The sequence below is a fragment of the Chenopodium quinoa genome, unplaced genomic scaffold (genome assembly GCF_001683475.1).
Source record: "Chenopodium quinoa cultivar QQ74 unplaced genomic scaffold, ASM168347v1, whole genome shotgun sequence".
NCBI lineage: Eukaryota > Viridiplantae > Streptophyta > Magnoliopsida > Caryophyllales > Amaranthaceae > Chenopodium > Chenopodium quinoa.
In genome coordinates this window covers 9,397,307-9,411,459 of record NW_018745448.1, presented here as the reverse complement: position 1 = coordinate 9,411,459, position 14,153 = coordinate 9,397,307, and the positions used below count along the sequence as shown (strand labels likewise).

General features: G+C 29.6%; 2 protein-coding genes across 3 annotated transcripts; both read right to left on the bottom strand.

Moving 5' to 3' along the window:
- Positions 1–3,525: 3,525 nt before the first annotated feature.
- LOC110713834 (zinc finger protein 8-like) lies at positions 3,526–4,587 on the bottom strand. The gene has a single exon (XM_021892271.1). The coding sequence runs from the start codon at positions 4,307–4,309 to the stop codon at positions 3,596–3,598; it is 714 nt and encodes a 237-aa protein (XP_021747963.1). The 5' UTR covers positions 4,310–4,587; the 3' UTR covers positions 3,526–3,595.
- A 4,947-nt stretch (positions 4,588–9,534) lies between these two features.
- Positions 9,535–13,396, bottom strand: LOC110713715 (DNA polymerase kappa-like). Of its 2 annotated transcripts, XR_002510049.1 has the most exons (6): positions 12,600–13,396; positions 11,405–11,500; positions 11,113–11,233; positions 10,198–10,326; positions 9,972–10,062; positions 9,535–9,863 (listed from the first exon to the last, which is right to left on the bottom strand). XR_002510049.1 is itself a non-coding variant. In XM_021892165.1 (5 exons), exons 1-4 carry the CDS (start codon positions 11,435–11,437, stop codon positions 10,037–10,039), a joined length of 309 nt encoding a protein of 102 aa, XP_021747857.1. In that variant the 5' UTR covers positions 11,438–13,396; the 3' UTR covers positions 9,535–9,863; positions 9,972–10,036. The 2 variants fall into 2 exon arrangements, 1 of the variants encoding a protein (XP_021747857.1); XM_021892165.1 differs by having other exon boundaries at positions 11,405–13,396.
- Positions 13,397–14,153: the final 757 nt, after the last annotated feature.

The following is a 14,153-nucleotide window of genomic DNA, read 5'->3' as shown; positions in this document are numbered from 1 at the left end:
TAACGCATATTGGGGTAACTTTTATTCATTTCAGGGGTAACTTTTAATCACTTTAGGTTATCTTTATAATGGATGTACAATAGTTATTGTACACCCAATTTTTTTAAAAGTTTGTGAAAAATTAAAGATGATACATAGGATATAAGATAGGTTATATGTGCATTTTTTATGTTTTTATGTTTGGATAAAGTTGTAAATTTTCTATGTTTGGATAAAGAATAATAAGAGTATTTTTTTTTGAGGAACAATAATAAGAGTATTATTATCACTTTTAACGAAATAATTAAATTTAGGAAAAGATATATTTTCGAAATAATAAATCAATTAAATTTAGGAAAAGATAATTTTTTAACTTTTTTAAAAAAAAATATATTTCCTCCTTAATTTTTTTTTTTTGACAGGATATTTCCTCCTTAAATAACGCTTCTTTTTCTCTCAAAAAAAAAAACTTCTTTTTTTTTTCTTAAAAAAATAACGCTTATTTTAATTTCAGAATTTTTGTTCCTAAAAAACAAATAAAAATCTATTTTAATAGTTACCTAATTTTTTTTTAACGTAAATCTCTATAATTTCAGTTTTTTTTGTTAATTAAACAAGTTAATCTATTTTAATATTTTACCTAAAATCATGCCATCACCTTCTCAATTTAATTTTATAACCTTTGAGAGCTTCAACCTTCAACAATGACATATTGTTTACATTTTAGAGTATCAAAATACAACAATGGCGGATATAATAAAACATGTGATATTTAGGGAAGGGAAATAGAGAGATGTGATATTTTTCATTTGGATAACAAATGAGGAAGGAAGGGAATTGGAGGGGAGAGAAATGAAAGGATTAAATTATAAGAAATCATCTCTCCAACAATGGAGAGATTTGGAAGGAAAACTCACTATTTTTTCCTCCCCTACTCTTCTCCTCCCTCCCCTTCTTTAATCTATCCAAACACATTGTTAGTCTGACAATTTTATATTTAAAACTTCAATGTTACTCTCTTTAATAATTAAGCTAGAGTGTGATCGTGCAATACTCCAGGTCATTATTATAATTATTTACTCAATAAGTTTCTATATACATAGCGCATAATTTAATAAAATAGTATTAAACAATACTACGCTAAAATAACAAATGGAAAGTATAAATAAACACCCTAATCAAAGTTAGATACATAATTTAAAGTGTTAAAAATAATAGTATAACTAAAAGTTGGCTAAGGCTAAGATGGTTAGGCTTTCAGCTGAATTATTGTTGGTCATTAAGCTTGTATGAAAGAGTCTCCATTATAGGGTGAGTTTAGGCTTGCCGAAGAGAGAGGAGTTTCAATTATAGGGTGAGTTTAATCCGTTGGGATAGTAAGCTTCTCGAAGAAGTCGAACATGTACTGTAAAATATTTTTGCAATGAAGTGAATGGAAATGGTGGAAGAGAGGTCGAAATGGCGGTGGTAATGGTGGTGATGATGAGGAAATTTTTTGATTGGGAGAGGCAGATAAGGAGGAGAGTGAAGGAGCTTGAGGAGATGAGTGTCGGAGAAAGAAAAAGCAGAGGAGTTTGAATCAGATTTTTATTTTGCACATTTTATTAAAAAAAATTGCACATTCAATACAAAAAAATGCATATAAAATCCTTCTCATTATATATATATATATATATATATATATATTAGGGGAGGGATCCGGTGAGGATAGGTACATATGTTAGAATTCATACTTATATGAGAACTGATCTATAATTTAGAACACGAGAGTAAAAATTTAGAACATGCGACTCAAATTTAAATTTAGAACATATGACTAATAATTTTGAACATGTGTGTGAGCAATAATTTAGAACATCCAATTCAAGAATTAGAACATGAGAGTAAAAATTTTAAAAATTTGCTTTATGAAATTTAGAACATATAATTAAAATTTAGAACATCTGATTTAAAATTTAGAACGTGTGAATAAAAAATGTAGAACACTTGGTATAAAATATAGAAAATGGGAGTAAAAATATTGAACATATAAGTAAAAATATAGAACATGTGAGTAAAAATTGGAACATATGCTTTCGAATTTAGAACATATAACTAAAAATCTTAGAACACATGCACGTTTTAAAATTTAGAACATATAAGTTAAAATTTCGGAATAAGTCATTCGAAATTTATAACATCTAACTTAACTAATTTATGGTTTAGAACATGTGAGTACTAATTTAGAACATTTGATTTAATTTAGAACACATGGGAAAAAATTTAGAACATCAGATTTAAATTTTAGAACATACGAGTAAAAATTTAGAACATAAAAAGTGTTCTCACATAAGAAAAATTCTCACCAGAGCTTCCCCATATATATATATACTACATATATATGGGGAGACTCTGGTGAGAAACATCACAATATATATATGAAGTAATTAATTGATGGGTGCAAACTAAACCAACCATATTAGTTTAGTTTTTAACCATATTATTATTCATTGTATTATTATTTGTACATGTTGAAATGAGGGAGTTTAGTGGGTACGGTGAACAAGCTGATTTATTATTATTATTATTATTATTATTATTATTATTATTATTATTTTTTTTTTTTTTTTTTTTTACAAGAAACAAGCTGATTAAAATCATTGGATTCCTCGTTACACATACTCTATAGTAGTAGTGTAGTACTATATATAGATTTTATATTAATCATTAACATATAAAATTATAAACCTTGCCTTTGCTTCTAATCAACCATTCGGGATCATAGATGATGAACCTAGCTAAACTAATAATACCGCCGTATATATCCGTAACTCCCTTCATTAAACTTCTACTCATTTATTATTCATATGGTCAATGTTTTTTTTCTTTGATCGTATTTAGTAAACTATATATTATATGTAAAACATAATCATATAAAATCTAGGTTAAATCCTCTTGTCAAAAACAAAAAGAAAAAAAAATTCAAATCTAGGTCAAATTCATTTCAATGTATATATAGTAAAAAAAAATATACATATACAATATATGCCTATTTATATATAGTAATTAATTATAGGGTAATGCTATATGTAGCCCTAAGGGCTATATATTAGCATTAAATACACTCTTGGAAATAGTATAAAAATAGGAATGATAAAAACAGGCGTAAATCAGTGTAATTAGTGTTTATATTTTGATGATTTCTTAACTTTTTACGATTTTCAAATGTAGATTTAATGCTTATATGTAGCCCTAAGGGCTATGTATAGCATTTTCCTTCATTATAATACTAATAATCAAAATTATGCATTATTAGAGATTTAGAGATAGTGTAATATGGAAATGAGTATAATAGTATTTTTTTTTTTTTTTTGAAACAAGAGTATAATAGTATATCAATTCATAAAAGGCAGGGAATAATATTAATTTCATTTTATATACTTGTATACATGAAGAAATCATAAACTAATAATAAATTTTTAAAAAGAAAAAAAAAATTAAATTGAAGCTGGCAATCTTTGAAAAAACTAAGTATATGAATTAATTATATGATATATTAACCTATGATTAAGAAAAATGCAAAGAATTCATAAAAGTTACGCAGCTCTAGGAAAGCTTTTGATAACAACATTAGAATCTAAACTGTACTAAGCCCTAATTGAAGATCCAAAGATTGACAGCTTTGTTTTGTAACAGGTTTCACTATAACAGGAGTACTATTTTCTGAAGTGCACCTGCTGCCACCATGCGTTACCGTAAACTGCTGGAAAGCCGCCGCCCTCGGCTTCTGGTGATCGTGTTCGTGTTCGTGTTGATAATCAAACTGGCCGAAGCTAATTTGAGATTCTTCATAAAGTGAAAAATTATGGTTTTCTGCTGGTGCATGATAATAAGATTTAGGATCAAAGTACCATAAAGCACCTGAAGAAGAATTGTTGTTTTTCTGTTGGTATGGTTGAAGGTAAAAATTAATACTCGCTTTTCGAGCTTGTAGTTGAAGCCTCTTCTTCTTCATTCTCTCCTTTTTATGGGCATTTTGATGGCCACCTAATGCTTGAGAATTTGCAAATTCTTTGTAACAATATTGACACTCGAATTTCTTATTGATTTCGATCTCAGTGGTATTGTTGTTGTTGTTGCTGCTGTTGTTGTTAGTTACGGATGAGCTTCTTTCACGATCACCCTGCTGGTTTTCTTTTTTATTAGAACCAGAGGAGATTGTGTTGGATGAATTCGTACTTTCTTCGTGTTCATTCATGTTCATGTTCATGTTCTCGGGATTTTTGTATAAATCGACTTCGAACCCAAACAATTTAAGCTTCTTTTCTACATAATATGGGCTACTCTCCATGTTATATGTTTTTTTTTTTTTTTTTTTTTTTTTTTGGAAAGGAAAGTATGATTAGTGTTTGTGTTTTTTTTGGCTGTTTCACTAATTTGGTGTTGTTTGTCCTTTGGTATAACCTTCCTTATATAGGACTACTAACGAGGCCGGTTTCGACGATGCGTTGCATCACAAGCAAACAAACCTTATGTTAGTTTAATTAACATGAATAGCAAAGGTCAATTTAAAAAAAATATGATAAGAGGAAGGTAGGAAAAAAAAACAAAAAGTCATATAAGGGAAGCTCATGTATGCATGCAAAATGGTATATTATATAGTTATTATATAATCTAAGGAAAAAAATTTGAAACTTTTGTATAAAATAATAGATACACCTCTAACTTTCACTATCAAAAGAGATTCAGTTGGTTTAATAATTAAGAAGAATTATGGTAGATAAGCATTATAATTATGAATTGATTAAACTTGCAATTATGGGACATCATGTGGAATAATTTAAGCTAATATTCCATGTTTAAAGATGTGAGAATGGTAATATAAAAATCATATTATATAGAGAAGTCAAAGAAAGATGGGGATGTAATCACCCTGGTTTATAGTTTAAGGTTCCTGTTGGTCTATAACAAATCTAGCATACTGTACTTAACAATGTAATTAAAAATTAATTATATATATCTTGACCAACTAACAAGCTAGTGGAGTCATGATATAATGTCATCTACCGAAAAGCTTATTATAATATAATATAATATACATAAATCTGAAATTAATTAATGCTACCTTATTAATTAATTTATTTGATTAATTAATAAACATCTACTTTAATTTGGTCTCTAGTCCCATCCACTATGTAGCTTCAAAAATGATGCATATTATTATAACCTATACTTCTGTAGAAGGTGTGATTATTCAGCACTAGATGAAGCTTCATTGAACTAATCAAACACAATGTCTAGACCTGTCAAATCGATAGATCAAGTTGGATGAAGTTGGTTTGTTTATTTATGGGTAGCTTTTGGATCAAAACACTTTAAAGTATAATTTTTTTAGGGTTTTGGACACGGGTTTTGGACTGGATTAATGGTTAATTATATTTAACAGCGACAATTGCCAAATCAATTAATCGTATCATATAACTTACATGTATGTCCTAATAATAGGACCTTTTGGATCAAAAAATGTTTATTTTAATTTTGTTTTCTTGGTTTGAACTTTGGGTCAAGTAACTATACTTGAGCGAGACCTATGATCAGGTCGGTTAACTAATTAGGTCAGATGAACTTCCATGTTGTACATACAACTTATTTTTATGGTAGCTTTTAGTCATTACTAGATGTAAGCCCGTGCGATGCACGGTTTTTAAATATTTCATTTTGTATATTTTTTTTTATAATTTCTTAATATTTTTTGCTGTTATTTTCTATTCTATTATTTTAACATTAATTTAAGGTTAAATATTTTGTTAAGTTTTAAATTATTCTTATTCAAATTTTACGTATATACAACTTGAATTTATAAATTGAAATAAATATTATCTCATTCATCGGATAGTTAGATAAAATCATTAAATCAAAATATATTTTTTAATTTCTATTTGTTAATTTTTTCTTAAATGGCGACTGAAAATTTAAATTCTAAAAATTAATATATAAATCTAATTTTTCATTGGTCAAAATATTACTTTTGCTTATGTGGCGTGCGATGCACGAATTTTCATATACATTTTGTATATAAATATTTTTTTGGTGATCTCTTAATTTTATTTTATTTTTTTTGCATTATAAGTTTTAAAATTTTGTATGAAAATATCATATCATCAGATATTTACATAAAGCCATTAACATCAAATGATAAGTTTTTTAAATAATATAAATCCTAATATCTAAAGATAATTTTTAGTTTTGTAACAAATAAAAATGATAAAATTTAGTGTTCTTAAATAATTAAAATCCTAATAAATTACTATTCGTCGTTTTTACCTACGTGGCAAAAATTTAAAATTTCATTCGTCACTTTTGTTTAGGTGGCGAGTGATTTTTTTAATTCTAAATAGAAATCTAATTTTTAATTGGTCGAAAATAAACCTTTTCTTATGTGGCGCTCCCAATGCTCTCCAAAAATGCTTACTTTATTTATATATATTAGATTATTCGGTTTTTTCAATTAGAACTTTGGGTCGAACTAAAATATTCAAAGCTCTAGATTTTATACAAAGATCACATATAAGTAACTCTATTTTAAATAAATAAATTAACAAAGAGAGCAACTTGAAGATGCTTATCTTTAAATTTATGACCATATATGTATGTGAGAAAAGCTCTTGGAAGAGCAGAGTAGTTGCTACAACAAGCTAAGGAATATTAAGAAGTGGGCAAATGATGTAAGCATAATAATTATATAGTATTACACTTTATATTATAATTATAAAGTAATAAATTACAATTTAGGAGGTCTTCGTTAAGATCTCAGCATATCTTCTTAAAGAAGGCAAAACCCATATTATATACCCAAATAAAAAGCATATGTTTATAGGTGAATCAAGTCATCAACTATTATTATTGAAATTGAAACAAAGTTATTTTTGTTGGACAGTTGTTCTTGTTGGACCCCATCTTTAGTTTTAGCTTTATTAAGGACATGAGAAAACAAATTAAACTAATTAGATTATGTTGTTTATTCTATTGTCTCTCTTGATTAGATCTTTTTCTTTGATTGGTGGAAATAGTCCACCAATTGGTTTCACATACTCTATCAATTCCCACTCTATTTTATTTTATTATTTATATATTAAATTAGTAATTTTATTTATAATTTTTCTTTCTTCCTATCTCCTTCATCATCTAATCTTTTCAATCATATTCAAATTGCTTTCTTCTTTATAAGAGAAAAATTCCAAATTAGAGTAGTGAGTATGTTGTCATTGACATGTGGAAGAATATTAGGATTATTTTTTAAAATAAATAAATAAATTTGTAAATAAGGGATGATTATTTGGATTAAGTTGGCTAGGTGGGTGGGTTGGTTGATTGATTTGATCTAATCTAATCTCTAATTTTCCTGTTAAACTAGAGGATCCTAAGATAACCCCACCATTTTATTAAGCCACATCAATTTTCCATTTTCCATATCATTTAAATACTTTTCCTCTAGACAATTCTTGTCACAAAAATTGTGTACCAAAATTGACCAGGTGAAACTTATACTCTTAAAAGCATAGATCATGTGATATATATATATACTTTAAGAAACATTGAACTTTGTCACATTAAGCTTAGTTATATGCATGACAATTTTTACTCATTGACATGTTACTATTCTTAGCCAAAGCAATTCAGTAAACAAGAAGCAAGAAAAGTTATATGCCGGTTGATCTTACCCTTTTATGTCTGTCAAATAAATTTCATAAATAATGACATGCCTAAATGTGTTTATGAAAGTTGTTGCCTGTCCTATGATAAGCTAAAGTAAGGGATTAGATGCATGCAATCTTACCTGACCTGATCTACATGATCAATACAATTATAGAAAGACATACCTCAAGTAAATTTTTAAATTTTACTCTCTTAAGCTTTGTACTTATATGCGGACTGATTGTTAGGCAATACGCATTTGATTAAGAGTCGTTTTATTTTGTAAAGAACAAACTTAGAGAATACCATAACCATCAGTATTCACTAAGTATTTTAGCTTCTATACATAGTACGTATGTAGATATACTGTGGTGTTCTTAGTTAAATATATTTTCAATGACCATATCTTAAATGTATAAGGATAATTAATCAAAGGTAGGAATGACGATATTAGAGTATACTTTGTACTTAATTATGTAAATTAAAGATTATCTCATTTCAATGTCCACAATAATTTTAACCCAAAGCATGCATCTAAAAAAAAATTGTCAAAAAAAAAAATTGCACTCTGTAAATATTTCCATTACAAATTAAAATCACCTCTAAATTTGGCAATGAATGTAGTAGAGTTAAATGATTAAAAAAAATTACATTTTAAAAGACTATGTATATAAATTTAAGGTATAACTTATAATGCATAATTAAGAGGGATAATTGACCTATCAAAGAAAAACAACATATCAAAATGTAGTTTTTTTTTTCTTTTTGTTTTTTTGTTGTTCAAAAATTATGTTTTGTAGCTTATAATTTGTCGACAAGTAGAAAGCATACACCATTACAGAAAAAATGAAGTATAAGGAAGATTAAATTGATCATGTTTACTTAGTCTATCACAATATCTATGAACTTGTCAAACTCAATAAAACGGCTCAGCTTTCTCATTCACATGTAAGGTGTATATATATAGGTACAAGAGATATTCCTAACCCTAACTAGAATAGGAATAAGATAAATATGAACATAATTAGGAAACTAAATATATTATACAATCTTTCCTAATTATTATCTCAACATCTCCCCTCAAGATGGAGCATGTAGATCTCGAATGCCCATCTTGTCAAGTAACAATTCAAATTGCGCCTTCCCTAAGGCTTTTGTAAAAATGTCCGCCAATTGAACCTTCGTAGAAACATACGATGGCTTAATAACTCCTTCTTTAATGACATCTCTAATAAAGTAACAATCTACCTCAATGTGTTTTGTCCTCTCATGAAACACCGGATTATTTGCAATATGAAGTGCCGATTCACTAGTAGAAAAAGGCTTATTTGCGTCGCTCATTTATAGTGTATTTGCGTCGCTTCTATGAGCGACACAACTGCTCGCGACGCAAATGACTTAAAAGTCATTTGCGTCGCTTCTAGGCGCGACACAAATAAGAGTCATTTGCGTCGCTCCTTTATAAAGGAGCGACGCAAATGACTCTTCTGATAAACTTCTTTTTTGTTATTTGCGTCACTCCTTTATAAAAGAGCGACGCAAATGACTCTTATTTGCGTCACTCCTTTATAAAAGAGCGACGCAAATGACTCTTCTGATAAACTTCGTTTTTGTTATTTGCGTCACTCCTTTATTAAGAGCGACGCAAATGACTCTTCTGATAAACTTCTTATTTGTTATTTGCGTCACTTGTTTATATAGGAGTGACGCAAATGACTGAGCAAACAATACAAAATTGATGTATTTGCGTCACTTGTTTGTTTAATGAGTAACGCAAATGAGGTGAATTTTTTTTTTTAATTATAATAATTGCCTTGTATATGTTTGTAGTACCTGTTTTCCTTACTAATGGTATAAAGTAATATGCTAACGCTAATATAATTGAAATTAAAATGCAATATTATTGAATAATGCAAATGTAAATTTCGGCAGAATCTCCTTTGTAATTTGGCCTACCCATAAAATTGGGAATGACGACATTATATTAACAACCTGTCCAATAATTTACATCTCAATATCATAGACATTATACTCATCATCCCAACACCAATTAACCAAATTCATTCATTTCAAGCCTATAATCCAAAACAAGAGTCCAACATGCGCTAAGTGTAAATCTAAAGTTCAACATTACATATAAAATACTCTGCCCAAATATCTCGAATCTCATTTATCTCCTCCTCGGTGTACGGTGTAGTTCTTGAAAAATCCTATCAACACAACAAATATACAAGAGGAAAGTTTTAATTCAAGATTGTAGCTAACATCATATCAAATTGTATTTATCAAACAAAAATGAAATATTTGACAACTCATACCTTAATAAGATCTTCACTGCTATGATGATGTTTCGTACATATAACGCATGACGTAGTAGCCACACTCACGTCCACCCAATTGTTGAGGACACTACATGTAATATATTTATAAGTTGAATTAAATCGACTACAGCCTAGGACTCAACATCGGAATGCTAGAGCTATAACAGATTAAGGTGAAGAAATTAAACAGTAGAGGAAAAATGTTAATTTAAGTTCATATTACCTAGCTTCTTATATAAGTAAGCTTCATCCTCGGTGGCGGAAAATGTTCTTTCATTACTCATGCTCTTCCGCAGTCTAGCTTGTGGTGTATCTGTGCTCCCTAGTCCCAATCCAACAGATAGAAAAAAATCTGCAGCAGGTTTACAATATGAACATTGTCAAGTTAATATATGTAGCCTGTGAAGCAAAATGTAAAAGGAATCATACTCTGCTTGCTATTATATTATTATCTTGCCAGAAATGATGTGAATTTTAGTACAAATATGAAATATTGGTTTTGAATTATGTTTATTTATTTATTGTTATTTAATATGTACTTCGTACAAGATATAGGTGTTTTGATTTGATCAGAAACAAGAAATGACCACGCTAAAATCAGGGTACTGATCAGCTCATAAATTCTTTTAAAACCTTCCTCTCTCACTTTGTTGTGGTCCTCTTCCACTTCCTTACTAAACCATTAATTCAAATTACCTACTTTTGCCTCATATATCTAGATTTCAATTAACACCACTCCTCAATAGGAAATCACAATCAAACCCCCCCTCCTCCCTCTCTTCTAATGACCTCACATCAATAAAAATCTTTTCGTATTTGGTTAAATTGCTATGTGATGTACCCTGGAGAAAATGTAAGTGGCCAAGACTATGGATAACTAAGCACTATAGGTTTAATGACAACTAGACACTTTTGTTTAAAAACTGATGATGCCCTACTCAAATTCTGCTACATAGCTGAAATGCAAGTTGAAATGCCTTCATGTACCAGGGAAAAAAAGAAAAACACAGAAGAGAAAAAATACCTAAAAGGACACAAGCTACTAGGCTACAATGCAACTAAATCATTAAGCAAAAGTTAAGGGCACTGCAAAATTATATACTGATTCAAGTAGAAGAAAAACAACAAGGTAATCAACCTGCATATGAAGGAGAAAACAATGCACATAGAAAAGCGCCTTTGTCGAGTAAATCTTTGCATGTATCAATCTCAAAAGAAGTCCTTAGGATATGCTCAGTAACCTTGCCAATGCCTCCAATCTGTCCGTAAAGCATATAAAGCAAACAAGTGATGAACAAATGTTCATGTTCACTACAAAATTCAATAGGTTTTACAATTTACATTTATTGCCTTTCATAACATTCTAAATTACAGAAAAGATACCAAAAAAAGTAAAAAGTAAATAAATTGGGGAGGCTCATAACAAGTACCTTTCTTATTGGGAGGGAAGATATGAAAGTCATGATAAAAATTTGATCATTTGGCAAAATAAATTGTCCATTTGGCTTATTTATATCTGAGCAAACCTAAAAATCATACAATAAACACAAATCCCGAGAATTTATGTCAATATCACAATACAAAACAGGCATACATCAAAGAGCAGGGCATCCAAATCTGCTATTTTCAAAGTTGGTAGAAAGTTTTTTGCACATTTAAAGATGTAAATTACAACCTAACATTGATAAAGAATCCTCAAAAAAAGGCAGAGTACATTGTAGCTCATATTTTTAAATCCCAAATAGAAGTTATATGCAAAACAGATTTGATCACATCTTTAACAGAAGCTAGACAAATAACACTCAATCCCAAAGTCAGTCAATTATTGAAAGAGGGAACCCTTGGGTTTAGCTTTCTATAGGAGGTTTTTAAATTACGTTCTACTTTGGCTTCATTTATATCTAATAAATAAGATACTCAGGGCTTTATTTTGATACCACAAAACTTTAAAACAGGAAGGCTTATAAAGCTCAGTGAGAACAAGACTAAACACATAGAACTAGTAAAGGTTGTCAAAGAAAAGTGGGGAGCCACTATGACCAATTACATGAATAATATAGATAGCATATCTGCTACTTGGGCTGCCAATATTTTTCCATGAAATCATTTTACCCATTCAACTACGAGAAAAAACAAGTGGATGTTAAAAAAAGGTTTTGGTAAATTTGGCATTATCTGTAAGATCATAATGTGCACAAAGTCGTTCCAAGAAATATAAGTAGTGTACCATTATTGATTATTCCAAATCATCAGATGCACAAAATGATAGCAAAAACTCCATAAAGGCGTTAAGCTGAGGGAAGGAACATATCCAACTTCCTAATTATAGGACAGTGTTGAGACTGTCGACCTTAACAATGATGAACATCATTTTGATAGGCAAGTTCCATTTTAAGAACACCTTATTACAGAGTACATCTTAATCTTTTTCACTTCAGCAGCTCAAAAGTAAATTAATAGACTTCTATATACTAAGCATGAAACACATAATCTGCAAAAAGAAAATTCTAAAATTTGTGCAAAAAATCACAACAAAATAGTAAAATTAAACTAAGGTCAAGCAAAATTGAACCCTAAATTCCATCTGCTAGTTTGAAAACAGTAGAAAAAAAGAACAGATCTTACCTTCGTTGAAATCGACTACATAAATTTCACCAAACTAGAACCAAAATTCCTTAGAATCAAGTAAAAAACCATAAATTTCTTTGATGAACCCTAAATTCGAAAACGAACCCAAAAAATTTGTTATACAGAAATCTGCTTGTAATTCTAAAATTCGTGCAATTCATTTACAATTAAACTCCAAATATCTATGTAGATTGAAAATAAGATAAAGAGATGAAGAGCTCTTAAATCGGATGAAGCAAGCTTGCAACTTCTGCAAAAGTAAGCCAAAATCCCATAGAATCGAGTACAAACCCTAAGTTTCAAATAATCGAAACAAATTGCAACTAATTAAAAGAACCCTAAATTTGAAACACAAACTTTAATTCTCTCACAATTTTGTGGGGGTTTTGGGTCGATCTTTTGCTCGAAAAATAGTGGGTTTTGGCTCGAATATACGGGTTTTGCCTACAATTTGTTGGGTTTATCGATTAGTGGTCGAATTTGTAGGTTTTGGGCTCAAATTTTCGAGGTATAGCTGTTGAATTCGCTGGTGTTTGCAGGTGGAATGGCAGCGCTGGGGAATTCTAGGGTTTTACTGGATGAATTTTTTAGGTTTTGCTGTTAGAAATTTTGGGAATTTTGGGGTTGAATTTGCTGAGGGTTTTGAAGAACTTCGAACGGCAGCGTAAGTTTTTATTTCATTTTTTTGTATACTGAATAGTCATTTGCGTCATTTATCAGGAAATAAGTGACGCAAATAACAATAGTATATGCGTCGCTCCTATTTATAAAAGCGACGCAAATATAAATAAGCGGGAATGTATCAGACTTTTGCTTCGCTTTATAGCCAATGTCCGACGCAAATTACTTATAATGAAGCCAAAATATCTCATTTGCGTCATTTATTTCTACAAGTGACGCAAATAAGGCGACGCAAATGAGCATTTTTCTACTAGTGATTGACTATCACAGTACATGTTCATACCTTGTTTATGTTCTACACCCAAGGATCGAAGGATTTGTTTCAAGTGTTTCAACTCACATGTCAACATTGTCATGGACCTATACTCGGCATCAGTGGAACTTGTTGCTACTGTTGGTTGCTTTTTAGTCTTCCAAGACACAGGTGATAGTCCAATAAGTACAAACCAACCAGTCAACGATCTAGGAAACAAAGGAGTTAAACCAACTCACTGTATTTTGCGGAAAAAAAATTGATTTCGGAACCTAAGCTCTGATACCATGTCAAACTCAATAAAACGGCTCAGCTTTCTCATTCACATGTAAGGTGTATATATATAGGTACAAGAGATATTCCTAACCCTAACTAGAATAGGAATAAGATAAATATGAACATAGTTAGGAAACTAAATATATTATACAATTTTTCCTAATTATTATCTCAATAGAACTAATACTAAAACAAAAGTTATTGGCATCATGTCTTCTCCGAATTGTATACATGTCACCCTGACATAAAAAAAATTCCCGCCAATTTGCTATGGTGATGCCATTAGTTTTTTGTTTTTTACCTTTATTTTTTATCTAATAAATCTTTTATATGCTTTATTT